The sequence below is a fragment of the Scatophagus argus genome, chromosome 3 (genome assembly GCF_020382885.2).
Source record: "Scatophagus argus isolate fScaArg1 chromosome 3, fScaArg1.pri, whole genome shotgun sequence".
Lineage (NCBI taxonomy): Eukaryota > Metazoa > Chordata > Actinopteri > Scatophagidae > Scatophagus > Scatophagus argus.
The window spans coordinates 3,595,366-3,611,902 of record NC_058495.1 but is presented as its reverse complement, the minus strand read 5'-3'; the positions used below and the strand labels follow the sequence as shown (position 1 = coordinate 3,611,902).

The following is a 16,537-nucleotide window of genomic DNA, read 5'->3' as shown; positions in this document are numbered from 1 at the left end:
TGGCTTTGAGTATGATTTAATTTACCCTTCTTTTGTTGAAATGATTGAAAACACAATATTAAATCAGCTTGTAACTTGACCAAGTAAACTGTTGCACATTTTTCTACATTTACCTTTCCTCTGCGGCAAACAACACTATAAACTCATCCAGCATGGCAAAACAGATGCACTGGATTTAAAACTACAAAAAGGTTTTATGACCACTAAGAATAGACAAGCAAGTCAGTGTGAGTTGTTATTGTGGATTTATGTACAGAGATGTTCACATACACCCACTTCCTGTTCCCATGAGCTCTGGTGCCTTTTCATAGCTGTTGACTCATCACAAAACCCAGACTTGGAAGAAGGTCATGGCCCTCCAGCCAGTGCCTTCTTCACCTGGGTGATGTGATTGGCAGCAGAGATCAGTTTAATGGGTATTTGTCAACATGTGTGCATGATTCACACATGCAGGTGTTGTCTGTAAAGGTTACAGAATGCAGTTCATGAGAGAGAGTGAAAGAGAGAGAGAGAGAGAGAGAGAGAGAGAGTGGGAAGACAGACAGCAAATTATGTGTGTGTAAGCAGGTGAGAACAGAGTGGAAGTCAGACAATATTTCTTTGGGGCAGAAATAATCTCACCGGCTGGGTTAAACAGCGGAAGAACTTGTCAGTCATGTGGTATCCACATCCTAAAGCATGCCCTGCTTTATCTATTTTTCTCTAAATGGGCCCATAACTTACAAAATGGACACTATGCTGTTTTGAAGAAAACTTGAACTGAGACCATAAACTGTTTACTGGGATGATAAATCAAGTAAAAAGTAGGGTCATTTTCTCATAATCATACATGCAGCAGCACTTCTTTCTGAAACCAGAGGAGTCACCCCCTGCTGGCTATTAGAGAGAATGCAGGTTTAAGGCACTTCTGCTTTAGCTTCACTTTGCAGACCTCCATCCACTGTTTAACTAGTGATATTAAGGAACACAGTAGCTGCTAACATAAACAATAGTCATACTATCTTCCAAGTAAGTGGTAACTGTTAATTCCAGGCGTTTAATTATCATATGTTCACAGACAATAAGAACAGGGCATAAACTTCTGTGAAATGGTGGACATTTCGTTAAAGCTGCTTTAGCTAATTAACCAAGTTGGCTAAAGCTAGCCAATAGCTCACTGGATAATTCATTGAACTGCTGAACCACAAAACTGAAATAAATCCAGACATACAAGGGTTACAGATTTGCATATTATAGAAGAGTGGATTATTGGCAGTGCCCTTTGAGTTTGTTCATGTTTTGACTTACACTGAGTTTACACGTTGTTGTTTCACTCTGCCTCCTAACTTAACTCAGCCACTGACATTATTTCTCTTTATTTCACCAGAGCAATTTTATCTCTGAAAAAATACATATCTACAGCAGATTAAAACCCCAACAAGCACATGTGTATGTTCACCTAAAGCTCAATGATAAGCTTTCCTTCATCGTCACTACTGCTGGTGTCTTCTGTGTAGTCCTGACAGCTTTGCACAGGCCTTACTTCACTGGTCAGACACTCTGCTGGCCGGTAGTTATGAAGCTGGCCAGAAAAGAAAAAAGACTGATATTTGTTGGAAATGTCAGGTCTCCCAGAGTTACTGCTATGACTTGTGTAGTCATTTGGTGAATTGTCCTTGGTGTATTGGAAATCAGCCGGTTCTGGATATGCAAAAGGCTTTGATGGAAGTATTTCCAGAACATTGTTGTTTGATGGTTGAGGGTCCAGTGTCGATCCAGCATTATCTCCACTGACCTGTACAGAATAAGAGACTTGACTGGGGACAGTGGCAGATGATGTTTTGACATCAGGCAAGAGACTTTTGTGACTTCCTATTGTTGACTTAGCAGTAGCACAAGAGCTTCCTGCTGTGATGTTTTTATCTGCCGTAGTATTTGCTTGCTGAATGGACATGATGTCAGTCTGCTTTTGGTCCTGGTGTGAAAATGTTTGTGTTTGTTGAGGGCTGGGTTCAATTTGTGAAAAAGAATTTTGTGTTTCTGTTAAGTGAGTCTGTGCTTTGATATGGTGACTTGAATTTGGATCACATAAGATTTGTGTTTGTTGGTTATGAAGCATGCTGCTTTCCCAGTGTTGCTGTGAGAAATTGTTCATTTCCAGTGGGAGCTGTGGAGAATTGAAAAGGCTGGTCTGACTGCTGATGGTAGGTAAATTAAGGTTAGTAGACATGTTTGGAGCTTGCTGAGGGCTCTGCTGAGAGTATTCAGACATTCCAGAGTGTGCCTGGGAAAGATGCTGTAGATGCTGCTCTGATAGCCAAGAGTTTTTAAAGGAATCCGCCTTGGAATTTCTGTCTTCCTCCCACTAATAAAAAAAGAATATGAGCAATGTTACTATCATTCCATCACATTAATAAAGTAACCCCCCCCCCCCCCCCAATAAGCTCTTCTCATTCTCATGTGTTCAGTGAATTTTGAATTATGATAAAATCACTGCTCTACAACTTTTAAAGGTGTACAACCCCTTGACATTTGAAATCATATGGATTTAATTATTCCACAGCTGCCCAGTTCTGGTATTTCTAAAAATTATTTCTGATGTTTTAAAATTTGGCAAAAGACTCATGAAGCCTCATCATTTACATTTGATTTGCCACAGTGTGTTGATCTCTAATTGTTTTGTGTATTTATTACATTTTGTAAATCTTTTTTTTCCTTCTCTGTTCAACACATCTTAGGCATAATATTTTTATGAGAAAAACAAAAATTCTGGCTTCTGGCATCTCTCTTTTCTTGGTAGATGTCTTGTAAAAGAAAGACATCTACGCCTACGTTTTAGGCATAACGGTTATGTTATGTCTAAAACCCGCTTCCACATGATCCCCAGATCAGGACAGTCTGAGTATATTTGGTGGGGAGGGATTTGTGGAAAGACTGAAGAATAATTAAAAAATTTTGAGCGTGCTTAATGACATTTTGGGGACATTTTTGTGTTAACTGTAAGTATTTGGAGGTGGTTTATGCGCAATATTATATGTTTAATTGTTGTTAATGAGTCTTATGTCTTTCAATATTTAAATCATATCATTGTTTGGAATGTAAACACAGAAACAGTGAGAATAACAGCATTGTATAGTAAACACCCACCTCAGATTTTGTCATATCTTGTAAACATGTGCAGTTAGACTTGGCCTTAGTCCGCTGTCCTGGATCCTCATCTATCTTGATTCCTCTGTTCTTATCTTCTCCTGCCACTCCTCCACTGCCCTGCCCATTCATGCACTGATGCTTTGGCTGTCCAGCCTCTTGTCTTTGCTTTGGCCTGCAGTCTGCACTGTCTGACTGCCCAGGGTTCCCTCCATGTCCATGTTTCTGTGGTTCCTTCTGGGATGCACGTTCCTCCAGACAGCCTCCTTCCATGAAACCTGGGGTTAAAAGAAAAAACGAAAGCTTTCTTAAGACAGTGAATTCATAATGTTAATGCACACCACAATATACAAAACTATATTAACACAAGACTCCATTTTGCAAACTGATGAACAAATGCTGCCATCTTGTGGTAAAAACTGACCTCTGACTGGAAATATGCTCAGATTAAGACATGGTATAAAAGCAAACACAACTCAGTGTGTACACTTGTATTAGATCAGACACATTTCTATTGTGTCGCCATTAGACTGGAATATAAGAGTTTAGAGCTTGTGAGGATAATCTAAGGCTGTTTACATCTACACCAAATGAACACAAATTGTAGCCCTTTTTACACATAAATGTATTGCAAAAGTTAGGATAAATGCTGTTAAACCTTACCTTAATTTTAGCAAATCAAAACTAACTGTGGACCCCTGTTGACACCACCACCACCACCACCACCTTCTCTCTGTATTCTCTCACTCTCAAGTAAAAAACATGTTGGATCTGCATGAGATATGCATCATGCAAACACAACGTAAACTTAATGAAGACTAAAACTAGTTTTTACACAGTAAAAGGACCTCAGTATTTTGTAATAAGGAAGGAACCTTTCAAAGGTCAAAATTGCCAAAAAATGTGAAAAAGTGAACCTGGGGCTTTATGGGCCCTTGGTGGCCTGGGGCCATTGTAGTTGAGCTGAAGGCATTTTGCCTTCAGTCTTGTCTTTAGCATTGAAATATGGATGGAATGAAGTCACCTGTCCCATCCACGTGCCATGTAACCACCAACCCCTCCTTTTTTTACCTTCACCGTCACTGTTTAATTTTAAATGCAATGTGCTTGAGTACAAGTACAAGAGCCAAATTGATGACAAATTCACTCTCTGTAGTGTATGTATATATTCCCCAGATACTGTACAGTAGGAAATTTGACAAGAATTTAAATAGTTTTATATACCTGCAGTAGTGCTCTCAGTACTTGAAAGCACAGCTGGGATGTCTTTGGGTCTTTCCACTTGGAGGTTAGAAGACGCTGAAGCAAACTGACCCAGTTGTTTTTCTGAGTGGGCCGAGCTGATTACATCCTGTGATTCACTTAGAGTCATTGCCTGTGGAAAGACACAATTATCCACAGGGCTGGCCATGTTACATCCCATTTTTGCATGTTTAGATGAATTCACAGCCTCTGACAATGTAGAATCAGCTGGATTACAGCAGTAGATGGATGCTTGCGGTTTTAGCTGTCTTGGAGCCTTGCATTTATTGATGGAATATGAAGGAACTGTGCCAGCGAGTTCACTGACACATGCAGTACCAGAGGCCTGACCGAGTCCCACCTGCAGGGGGGGTTGGGTTTCTCCACTTTCTAACATGCTGTTTTTATATGCAGAGGCTTCACCCCTGGCTTGCATTGTGCCTACATTACATGTCAGCCCTTCGTTTTTAAGATTGTGTTGGCTTTCATTTCCCAGGACTTCTCTTCTTGTGTTATTCTGATTTACTGTGCTAGGAGAAGGAGAGGTCATACTGAGCTTGTGTTGGCCAGAGAGTGTTTGAAAGACAAATCCACCTTGGCTGACCCTCCTGTCTGGCAAAAGTTGCTCCTCAGCACAACGGTTCAGAGAAAGGGCATGTTCCTCCTCTGAAGTTTGCCTCCTTCCTGACATTACGACTTTGACTGAAGCTGCAGTTGACATAACATCGGCTGTAGTACTCCGAGTCTCTGTGACCATGTTTACATTATTGTATTTGTGTGGGTGTTGTGATGAGCCTAGTGCTTCAGGAGACTTAGATTCAGAGGATACTGTGGCCTGCACGGAATTACCATGTTCAGTCCGGTGGACGTTTGACTCTGCCTTCCCACATTGTATTCTCTCCATGGTAATTGTGGCTAAAGACTCACTTTGCTCCAATTCCTTTTGATGTCCTGGTTGTTGATGGCCACGTCCCTCACTGCTACTTTCCATTGAGCTTTGATTTTTACTCTGGATCACTTCTGGTGTCACTGCTTCCATATCACATCTATGTGAGAGAGTGCTTCCTGCTTGCCTCTCAATCTGAGGTTCGATCAGAGCCAGCTGCTCATCAGATATGATCTGGAGGCAGATCTGGAGATCAGCCGTGTGAACATGAAACACGTTCTGAGCAGCTGGCTGCTCAAATGAAACAAGTTGACAAGGTACAATTGGAGTGTTTGAGCTGGCATATTCTCTGTTTACAGAAATCAACTGGTCTGATGCCAGTGAGAGTTGTGGGTGTGACAGAGGAGGATTAGGTTTGGGTTGCCCTTGTGAGAAAGTTGTAATGGCAGCAGCAGATGTTTGATTGTTTCCTATGCTTACGGTAGGTGTAGCAGGGACGTTTTCAACCATGGGTGCAGTAGGTCTTGGTAACTGCATAGGTGCTGAGCTCTCTCCAGATTTTGATGGCTGTACTGAGGTGCTGCATAAGCCTTGTAGGCAGGTCGTGGTTATTGTGGTTGCTGCAAATTGCCTGTGCACAACTACAAGACTGGATGTCACATTTTGACTGACACTTGTTGTTTCGGCGTGACAAATGGTAGAGGCTGTGCAAGTCAAGAGGACCTGGCTTTGTGTGTTGCTGAAAGCATTAGTCTTTTTGACATCACAGCTTTGCATCGAAGGTGAGAATGGGGTTTTCTCAGTGTTGAACAGATCAGGGGTGAAACTGTGGCCATTGGTTACTGTCGGTTTAGCCACAATATGTGATGAAGGATTTAAATCAGGTTCAGCAGCATGAGGTAACTTGAGCTGGTACTTGGGCAGGAAGCTTGTCTTGGCAGCTGAGTGGGTGGAAGTGGCTGGCGAGGTGCTAACAGACGGTGTATTTGCATTGATTATGCATGGTGGGAAGAGGGCTCCTTTGAACTGAGTATGTTTTAGATTTTGGTTGATAAAAGTCAGATTTGTAGCCTGCTGGGGTGCACTCCCAGCAACAGAGGGAGGCGGATGAGTAAGTGTGTTTGGGTCAGTCTCCATCTCCAGAGGGCAAATTATTTTGTCATCAGTTTTCTGCTTTTTCCTGTCGGAGGGAATATGGGATCCACAGTGCTGTGTGCTGGAGTCAGTATGTTTCACTTCATCAATCAATCTTCCATTGTCTGCTCTGCTGATGCTGTCTGTTTTGTGGCTAATCACTGACCCAATTAAAGGTAATGGCAGTACTGACAAAGACAGATTTCTCTGGAGTGGACTCTTGAGAGGACTGTATGATGTATGAGGCTGGCTAGTTTTAATATTAAAATCCACAGTGGAGACAAGGGATAATTTGGTTGGAGAACAGTCTGGGTGACACACTATTGCACAGCTGCTTGTGAAGTTTTTTGTTGAGACTGTTGTTGCCCTTGTCTCCTTATGAACATCGGACAGTCTTTTTTGTAAGCCCTGAACAATCTCATGGTCTTGGTTCATCGAACATTTCTTGCCTTTGATAACACTGTCATCACCACCTTTCTCAGCGTTGTAGAGCTTCTTAAATGTTCCTCCCCCATACATGTACCACTTGTTGTAAGCAAACTTCTGTGCTTTCTTCCTCCGGAACTTTCTATTGCTTGGCTCTCCACAAATGTCACCACCATCCCCATCGCAGCTGAGACTGCCAGTGCACGCCTCCTCCACAGATGAATTCATGAAGAGACCGTCTGTTGCGTGGTTGCAGTCTACGGCTGTCTGCCGGACCAGTGGGCGGTGGGTGGATGACTGCTGGTTCACAGGCTTGATAGCAAAACCTGTTGGATTGATCTGGCCAGAGCTTCCCCTCCGGACGAGTGTTACATAATCACTCTTATGGGCGGAGGTAGGGCTGCTTCTCTCAGGTTGCAGGAGGGTAACGCTGAAAGGAAGGGAGTTGCTGCGGGTTAAGGGGGCATGCTCCGTGGTGGTGGAGTGCTGGGTGGGCACAGAACAGTAGAAGCCAGGCTTCTTGTTTCTTTGTAACCCAACATTTGGAGTCTTATTGATCCTCATGTCAAAGTGAAAGGAATCCTTGTACGTGTACGGCATGGGGAGGTCGATACTACCCTGCTTCGACAGAACTGTCTTCCGTGGCCTTACATTCTCCAACTGTTTGTCCTCCACAACAGCTGAATTTTCTGAAATCAACTTAGATATATGCTCCTCGAGTGTCTTTTTCTCCTGCTCCCTTGCAGTGTGCTTGAGTTCATGTCCACCTTGTCCTGGTTCTGAGGGTGTTTGTGTGTTGGTGGTTTCCTCAAGGTTCTCTGTGGTTGATTCAGTGAGGGAATCCATGCTGTGATCAAGTAAAATGCTGCTGGGGCTTGGATAGTGTTCACTGCTCTCACTGAAGCCCGAGTCAGTGCTCTCATGGCTCTGTGATTTTCCTCTGGATACAGAGCTCTCCCACTGTTTGGAGAACAGAGTGGCTTCTTGTCTCTGAAGGGTAAGATGTCGACTGGCAGTCAGTAGAGGTTTTTTGTTTTCCATCCTCTGTTTGTCTCCTTCAGTTGTTACCTTTGCAGTTTCATTTGCTTCTTTGTTCTTATGACCTGCAGGGGTCAGCTCACTCTGTTCCCCAACAGAACCATGCTTCATCACAGAGAAGACCTTTGCAGTTGTGGCTGGACAGGCGATCTCAGTAGCAGGTAGAGTGGCATCCTTTTCCATTCTGCCCAACTCCTCACTACGCTCATCCAGAGACAAACTGGATGTACAAGTCTCTCTGGAGCCGGACATGCTATCCAGACTGCCCAGACTGCTCTGCTCCGACTCAGACGAGAGACGGGCGTGAGCCTGAGTACGCTTATGTTTGTAGAGGTTGCTCTGAGTCTTGAAAGAAATTCCACAAGTAGTGCAGGGGTATGGCCGCTCCCCAGTGTGGCACCGGAGATGCTTCTCCAGCACACTGGGCTTCATACAGTCCCGTCCACAGTGAGGACACACATGCTTTCCTGCAGACTTTGGTCTAGCTGCAGGAGAAGCAGCTGTCAAATTCTGTCCAGGCTGAGTCTGCAGCCCACTAGCAATATGGAGAGTCAGGAAAGGAAGCGTCTCCTTGGAGTAAAGCGGCGGCATGGCCAGATGGAGTGTGGCAGGTTCCCGGGCAGCTGCGGGAGGCTGGGGGTAAGGCTGCGCTGGTAGAGCAGGCACTGTGTGGATGTAAACAGCTGTCAGCGGGGCCTGAATGTCCATCCTTTTCTCTGTCTGCGCTGCAACGGAGCTAATGTTCACTGGAGCACTCGTGAGTCCTGGCTTGCCAGTCTCCATGGTAACACTGCTGCCGTCGTGATGTACCAGTGCCAGGTCTTTAATTACCTGTAAGATAAGAACAGTTTGCATTAGACCTCTGCTTTGCCTCAGATCAAACAGGGTTGATCTGTCTGTTTGAGCATGAATGTTTCTGGGTTTTGAAAATGAGATCTCAGTCCTGGAGAATGCTTTGTTATTGTACCACCAGTGGAGCAGGGAAAATGAGCATAGCAATGAATAAATGTAGTGAAGCATTTAATGATGACAGATATGCAGTACCCTTTCGGACAGATGGCTAATAAAGCAATTAATCCAGTTTGGATATTGCATGGTAATAAAATCCAGTGAGACTTATTTTGCAATGATGACTCCTCTATATCTATCACAGTGATATTAGTTTTTGTGATGAGCAATAATACCCATGATTACAGAGTGTAGAGAAAGGTAGAGACATTTGAATCTCTGCTGTTTAATTTCAAGAGCAGGTCATGCAGGAATGTAACTCTTAGGTTGTACTTTGTATGAGGCAGTGAATACAAATAAAACACAAACATGGAGAAAAATGTATATACACAGAGAGAAGCAGGAGGTGTTGTAGAAGAATGACTCACATCAGGAGAGGGATGAGGGAGGGAGAACAGATATTCATACAGTACAACTAGATGCTTTTATCTCAACAAATGAAATATGTCTGCTGACATTAGCTGTTGCTTCTGTCACCAGTCCGCACCAATTAAAAGGAAAACCCCTTGATCTTCACAGTTACATGTGGTGGCTTTGTCTCCTGACAGGCTGTCATATTTGTGCACCAATCAAAGTGTAAAGCCACCTACATGAAAAGATAAATGGCTTCATATCAGGTCAGGCAAATTCCATTTCCTGTTGCTGCGATGCTGCTTCTGCATGTATTGTGATTTTGCATAATTCACCCACAGAGGTACAGTTGGCACGAGCACACTCTTTGTTAGTTGTGCAGCATGAGCGTGCCCACGTGAAACACATTTTGAGGTGCTGTGAACTGAGAAAAGTTTGATTACGTTCATATTGGAGTAATCAACCACCATGCAAGTGCACTGTTAAGGTTCTACATATGTGTGAGGTTTTGAACATTAACAGCAGCAAACAACAATATTTGTTGCAATATATGTTGTATGGTGGAGTGATGGTGTGCTGTGGTTGCTATGATCTGTGCTCCTCTGGTCTTTGTTTTGGTAGCTTTCTGTTCAAGCGTACATGTGAAACTGTTGGTCATCTCCATGTTTAAAAGAGCCTAAGAGAGTGACCTCCCACACAGAGCTGTAAACACAGGATGGCAGAGTGCAGCTCTGAGGGCCTTCATTCAGTGGAAAGCATCAAACTTTAGCTACATAAAGCATATTTCATTTGGTGTTTGGGTTGCTAATGTTTGCAGTATAGATAACAAACTAATAATTGGGTTACATGGCTCTTAGGTTAATTCGGCAGCTTGCAGAAATAGCTTCTTACCAAGCTGAATATGTCGGCAGCTAGAAAAACAATGTTTAGAAGCAGAATATTCTCACATCTAACGCAGTGAATTAAGGGTTGTATTTCAGCCAAACCAGAGCTGGTGATTGTTGGGGCAGTAGAAAGGCTAACCAAAACAGCTATGGTGAGTTTTATTCTACTTCTATCGAATTTGAATGTGTGTGTTTTACAATGATTTTTGAGGTGAAATTACTGGGGTTTTAATTCAACAAAGTCTGGTGACTATGAGGAGTGTGATATAGCAGTGTTTCTGGTTAAGGGGAAGGTGTGGCCGACATGCCCATTTGTTTATGTTTGAGAAGCTAATGTTGTAGTGTGACATCTAAAAGCGGTGGATGTTGTATATAGAGCCTTTAGTTGGGAACTTAGATCTATTTTCTTATATTACGCACCATCACTTCCTTATAGTGATATAAATATATCCATTATGAAATACACTTGGTGTGGATCTTTGAATCATTTGGATAATTTTTTTAAAATTTGTCTAACAGTTTATTTAAAAACTGAGTACAAGTGAGTGGAATGGCTTCAAAAAGAGTTCAAATCGAACTGAAAACAGTTTCTTCTGGATAGTAAGGGCAAGCATCAGTTAAAACAAGTTGTATCAAAATTTAAATAAACTTATATTTTTAATAGACTTTCTAGATTTTTCTGAATTCTATGAGAAGATTTCTTGCTTCCCCTTGTTTTTCTTTATTAATACTATGTTGTTTTGATCTTTTAAAAGGAACATTTGAAAAGAGGAAATATCTAGTGTGCTCTTACCATCATGCAGTGTAAGGAAGAATAAAACTACGGCACTAGATCATGTCATGACCAGGCCTGAACTCAGGCGCAAGAGTTAAGAAGAAAGAGGAAAAACGAGAGAAGTCACTTACCTTCCAGATCTGCACTTCAATCAGCAAAAATTTTCCAGAAAGTCTTGTGCACTGAACAGCACCATCCTCAGTTTAACTGCTCACTTCTGTCTGTGCTGCCATCCAGGCCGTTTGTTCCTCTCCCAACTGATTTTCTCACACAGCTCTTTGACATGAACTGTTTCTTGTCACGAGGAAGCGGAACAAATGCAAATGAGAGAGAAGATGCACTATGAAAGTGGTGAGGCAGGGAGGAGGAGAGTGAGGGAAGGAGAAGAGCTGAACGGGTGGGTGTGTGGCTGTCAAACAAAGACTTCCGGAGGACAAGTTGAAAACATAGATTACACAGAGTGATCAGCAGGAGTGAGAGAGCAGAGAGGCCCTGAGCACAGATGGACGGATTTAAGGCTAATACAAAGTGTTGTGCAGAAGTGAAAGTGACTGCCTGGCAGAGGAAGTGCAGTGACAGAGGCGAGCTTACCTTCAGCAGTCACGTTGGCTGACTGGCGAATTTTACCATCAACAGTTTGAGGCAGTATCTGACTTCTGGCTCACTTGAATGTTCACTCCCCCACCTACCTACTTCCTCCCACACACTGTATTTCATACACCCACATATACGAGGGTGCAGCAAAGCTAGTGTTGATGTGGCTGCTTGGCTGCACGTGCACTGCTCTCACTCTCTAAGCCAGAGACCGAATGGAGTTGTGAGTGGATGTAGTGTATTCCCAAGCTCCAACCACAGCACCCATTACAATGTTTAGCTTGCATGGGTTCACTAGTTCACACTGCACATGCTTGCACAGTAGCGCAATAGTTCTTTTTTCTTTTTTTTTTTTAAATGGCTCTTTTATACTTGAACGCTTTTGCTGGTTTCAGCCAACAAAATTATGGATTTAAGTAAACACATACACACTAGATTGCTCTTTTTTGCCTCTCAAAGCTAAAAAAAAAATGTTTTCTTCATTTTTTAAAAGGGTTAATCAGTAAACAAAACATTTCATCATTTTGTCTCACAAAAGACAGTGAAATCAAATAAGTACAAAAAACAATACAGACTTGGCCCCAGACTTATAACTATATACAATCATCTTATTTGTTTGACCCCACCCAACATTCATTTCATTTCATCTAAGATAGCATAAAAAACAAATGTAACATGTACATTTTCACCTGCACTCACACTTTTTGTCCATATGGCCGTGAATAGAAGAAGACTACCCTGGTTGGGATAGGGGACTGTTAAAAGTTAATGACATTATTGTGAACTAATTTATATTTTGGCCACTTGGGGGCAGCACAACAAGCTGTTAGCACAACACTGACATATTGTCACCTTACAAGGCTTGACAAGTGCCAGCTCACGCATGCAGAAAATCAAGTTACATTTGCATTTATGTGGTGCATAAGCCAGAATATTCTCTCTTGTTGACACTCCACCAACCCCTGAGAAAAATATCTAGCTCCGCCTGCCGCTGGAAACGATGCTGACGCGAATGGTGTGACAGCAAAGCAAAACCAAAACAATGGCCTGAAATAAGCTAAAACGCTGAGGGAAACTGCAGAGTCAGGTGATTCTCTGTAGGTTTGGAACAAGCACTGATATATTACACATTTTTGTTATATTACTACATTGATCCACTGTTGGTACAAAATTATTAAAATGTTATAAGTTTATTCTGTTTTCTTAAATGTGAATAAATGAAAAACCTGAATGTTAAAAAAAGGTATTCCTACTCTCAATACCTCTGAAGTGAGCGATCTTTTCAAAGCTCTGATTTTTTTTTGAACAGTATGTCATCGTGTGGGATCGACTGTGCAGTTATCAGATGACATCTGCTGAAAGAAAACAAATAGTTTTTATATCATTTCACTGCTGCAGACTCTAGCTGGTCTCCAAGGCAACTGCAGGCTGGTCCACTGAGAGCGTGCTTTGTGTTGACATGGTAACAAGGCACCACCTACCACACATGTTTTCTACTGTCCTCATACAGCTCACAGTCCTGCCAGAGGGGAGCAGGACTCACATGTTTTTGAAAGACTGAGTCAGAGGAAATATTTTGAAATCACAGTGTGTGTGTGTGTGTGTGTGTTGTGTGTGTGTATAGTTGTACAAATGTCTTCTCACAAACAACAGAAGCTTAATTTTGTTGATAGATGATGTTTTGTTACTCAGGTTACTAGGATACAAGACTGTGTCGAGTTTTACATCTGATGGCCGGCAGTGAAGAGAGAGCAATAAAATGTGCTACTCAAAGTGTTTTCCACTTGCTGAACACCTGCATTGTAACACAAAAAGAGCTTTGTTGTGTATGTATCCATGTGTATAGAACTATTCATATCAGACACATTTATTCCACTCATACTAACTCAATCTCTGTAATTATCAACAACTCTTAATACAATGCTCAAAAAGCTGATGTCATCATCAACTACAACTTAAGTACATTTGCAACCACTTGACACAAATAGGTCCTTGCTCTTTACCTAATTTTGTGAGACTGTGAAATCCCCTGCTTCTGCACACTGAAATACGCAAGCTTTCTCATGTCATAGCCTTAGCTTGAAACTACTCAGGGGAAATATCCGCTGCACTTCAGCTGTGTTTGAATGGGTTCCATGTTGCATTTTTGCACATGAAATGGCAAATAACAGATGCATCATTTGAACAGTCCCATGTCTCCAACATGCTAAGCTTCCATCTACATGTATTACTCTGCATTTCTGCATTTTTGGCCAGCATTTGGACTGATGAGCCACATTGCAGGAGGTGGCAACTGAGAGACTGTGTGTGGGTAGGCGATGAGTTGCTGGAGGAATATATCCACTTACATGTTTACTTATGCCTTTTCAGTAGCTAAAGAACAGTGGTCTCATGCCCAACTTTTGTCTTCAGCACTTCTACCAGTAACGCGACTGCTACCAGCTGCCAAACACTGCGTGGACCCCTGTCTCTGTTTATTATTACACACTCTGAGCTACCGTGTTCTGCATGGAGCTCAGTACATTTTGAAACTTGTGTACAACTGCAAAGCCAAGACTGTTACAGTACCAACAAAACTGAGATCAAAACCTGAGAAGAAGGTTGCGGCTTTTCTTTCTTTATTTCTTCAAGGTGCTGCATTTGAGCACCCTCTGCTGGGTCATGAGAGTAGGCCCACATATCTGAGGTAAAAATAAGCTTGATGGATGATGAATGAAAGAGTGATTTTTGTGGTAGAACTGGGCTTGAAACAACACAAAGCAGGCAGAAGGGAAGGGAACACTTAGTGGGGTCACAAAGAAGACTTCAAAGGTTTTCACCCCATGTAAGCCTTCTGCAGATGAGCAAGAAATGGATCCCATACTGCAGAGAATGTCGTTAGTGAACAGGTTCTTATGAATCTGAGTTTTTCCATTTGTATAACCGATAACATATCAGTTATCCATCTCTGAAACAGAGGGGGCGAGGAGGATTTCAATTCCCTCAATATAAGTCTCTTGGCTGCTAGTACTCCCTGCTCCAGTGAACGCCGCACTGATACAGGAAGGTTCTCAGACGCTGGCGAGCAGCCAAAGATGGCAAGCCGCGTCTTGGGTTGAAGGGGTCTTTTGTAGGCGTTAGAATAAAAATCAAATATCCTGGACCAGAAGCCCGTTAGTGTGGGGCAAAACAAAAAAACAAACAAACAAAAAAGGCATGTGACAGCGTGCTTTCTGACATCTTACATTTTTCACATATCGGTGAAACAGAGGGATAGAATCTGTGCAATTTATGTTTGGAATAATGCATGGTGGACAATCTTGTATTGAATCAATTGGTGTCTGCTGTTTACAGAGCAGGATGATATCTTTGACAGGCATTTGTCCCACATAGATTCAGACAGTTCCTTGCTTAATTCCTCTGTCCATGTGTCCTTAATTCTTGTATCAGTTAACAGGTAGTCATCAAACAAGCAATCTGTTGGTTTTTGTTTTCAATTATTGTTTATTCTATAAAATGTTAGAAATAATGAAGAAATTCCCATTACAGTTTCTCGGCTACCCATTAACATCCAGTAACCCCTCGCAATTCAGAAGCTAGAAACTAACATTTGTCATTTCTCTTAAATCTGCCTATTTTACCTATGTATCAGTCATCGAAATTGTTGATAACTGTTTCAGCAGTAATCGTTGGATGAGTTAAAGGTCTAATGTGTAGGATTTAATGACATCTTGTGGCGAGGTAGCAGATTGCAGCCAACTGAACACCCCTCAGCCTCCCTTTCCAAGTTTCCAAAATTCTTGTCCCACTTTGTTACTTTGTCTGAATGAGATGGACAAGGTCTCCTTCGAAGTCTGTGGCCCACATGGACAAACTTCCAGCCATAAAGCCTTTCCATCAATTACTATCCTCACAAGTAGTACAAGAAGCTGCATTATTCTCACTCCCTGAACCAACTGAACATAAACAAGTGAATATCACCTTGGTAACCATTGTCTGAACATGAGAGCACAGCTGATTGAGTGGAGCTAATTAGTGCTGTTTCAGACACACACTCACAAACACAAGCACACACAGTCACTTTCCCTAACTGCTCCTGTTCCCAAATGTTTGACAGCATGGACACAATTTTCACACAGTGTGCTTTGAAGAGTCTTTTGTTTCTAAGATACTGCCATTCTGACTATTTTGTCAAGTCTGTGATGACTCATATCATTCAGATAGAAACTACCTTCAAACATTAAAATATTCCATCTCTTATACATCATCGCCACAATTCAGCTTTTAAAGCCAGCAATCCAGTTCCTTTTCAACATCCAACTCTTCAACAAAAATTTACATATTCAGTTATAAATTATTTGTATTTAGCCGCTCAAGCCAGCATTGCAGTTTAGTGCAAGCTATTCCACAGCAGAAATTGCTTTCCCTAGTTATGAATATTATGTCCAATTTCTGGAAGAATATGTGCTAAATGTCTGGGCTTTTGAATGTTTTGTTCTGCACTACGCTGCCTTAAGTGAACAGGTGGATTACTTTATAAAATCCTAGTACTAGCTGCAGATTGTGCCATGGTGGGATGATGCATGGAACTTTGAACATGCTTGAAATAAAAAATATGGGAAGTTAATGAGGATATGGGAAGTTCATTGGAAATCCATGCAGTCAAACACAGAAAACTCTGTCCAAAAATCCAAGAGGATGCAAAGAGCAGAAGCAGAAGTTTCGGACTGCAAACAGAGGTTAGTGCATTGAATAGCAGGGATGTACAGGACATCCACAGTACCAGTTTTGTTCAGTTCAGTTCAGTTGAGAACAAAACCAAATCAATTAAGACTAGTAAAGCAGTGCATAGCTAAGAGAATATAAGCTCCGCAAGCAAAAAGAAGAGGGAAGAGAAGCTGAAGAGTCAGTGTTTCAAAGTAGAGCATGAGGTGGTTGGATATGGGTAGAAATGACAATGATGCTCGCAATATACATCCCATAGTCACAGAATGAGTGTCACTGCTGTAGTTATGGAATCTCGCTCAGCAGCTAATCCAGTAACTTACATACAAATAATAATTATAATTTACTGCAAGAGGATGTGAAATGCGG

General features: G+C 42.0%; 1 protein-coding gene across 3 annotated transcripts; it reads right to left on the bottom strand.

Annotated features, from left to right (window-relative positions):
* Positions 1 to 11,560, bottom strand: znf831 (zinc finger protein 831). Of its 3 annotated transcripts, none has more exons than XM_046381780.1 (4): positions 11,462 to 11,560; positions 4,351 to 8,683; positions 3,127 to 3,404; positions 1 to 2,344 (listed from the first exon to the last, which is right to left on the bottom strand). In XM_046381780.1, exons 2-4 carry the CDS (start codon positions 8,633 to 8,635, stop codon positions 1,439 to 1,441), a joined length of 5,469 nt encoding a protein of 1,822 aa, XP_046237736.1. In that variant the 5' UTR covers positions 8,636 to 8,683; positions 11,462 to 11,560; the 3' UTR covers positions 1 to 1,438. The 3 variants fall into 3 exon arrangements, with proteins under 3 accessions (XP_046237736.1, XP_046237728.1, XP_046237744.1); XM_046381772.1 differs by lacking the exon at positions 11,462 to 11,560 and adding an exon at positions 11,002 to 11,450; XM_046381788.1 differs by lacking the exon at positions 11,462 to 11,560 and adding an exon at positions 11,002 to 11,450 and having other exon boundaries at positions 1 to 1,774.
* Between the last annotated feature and the right edge of the window lie 4,977 nt (positions 11,561 to 16,537).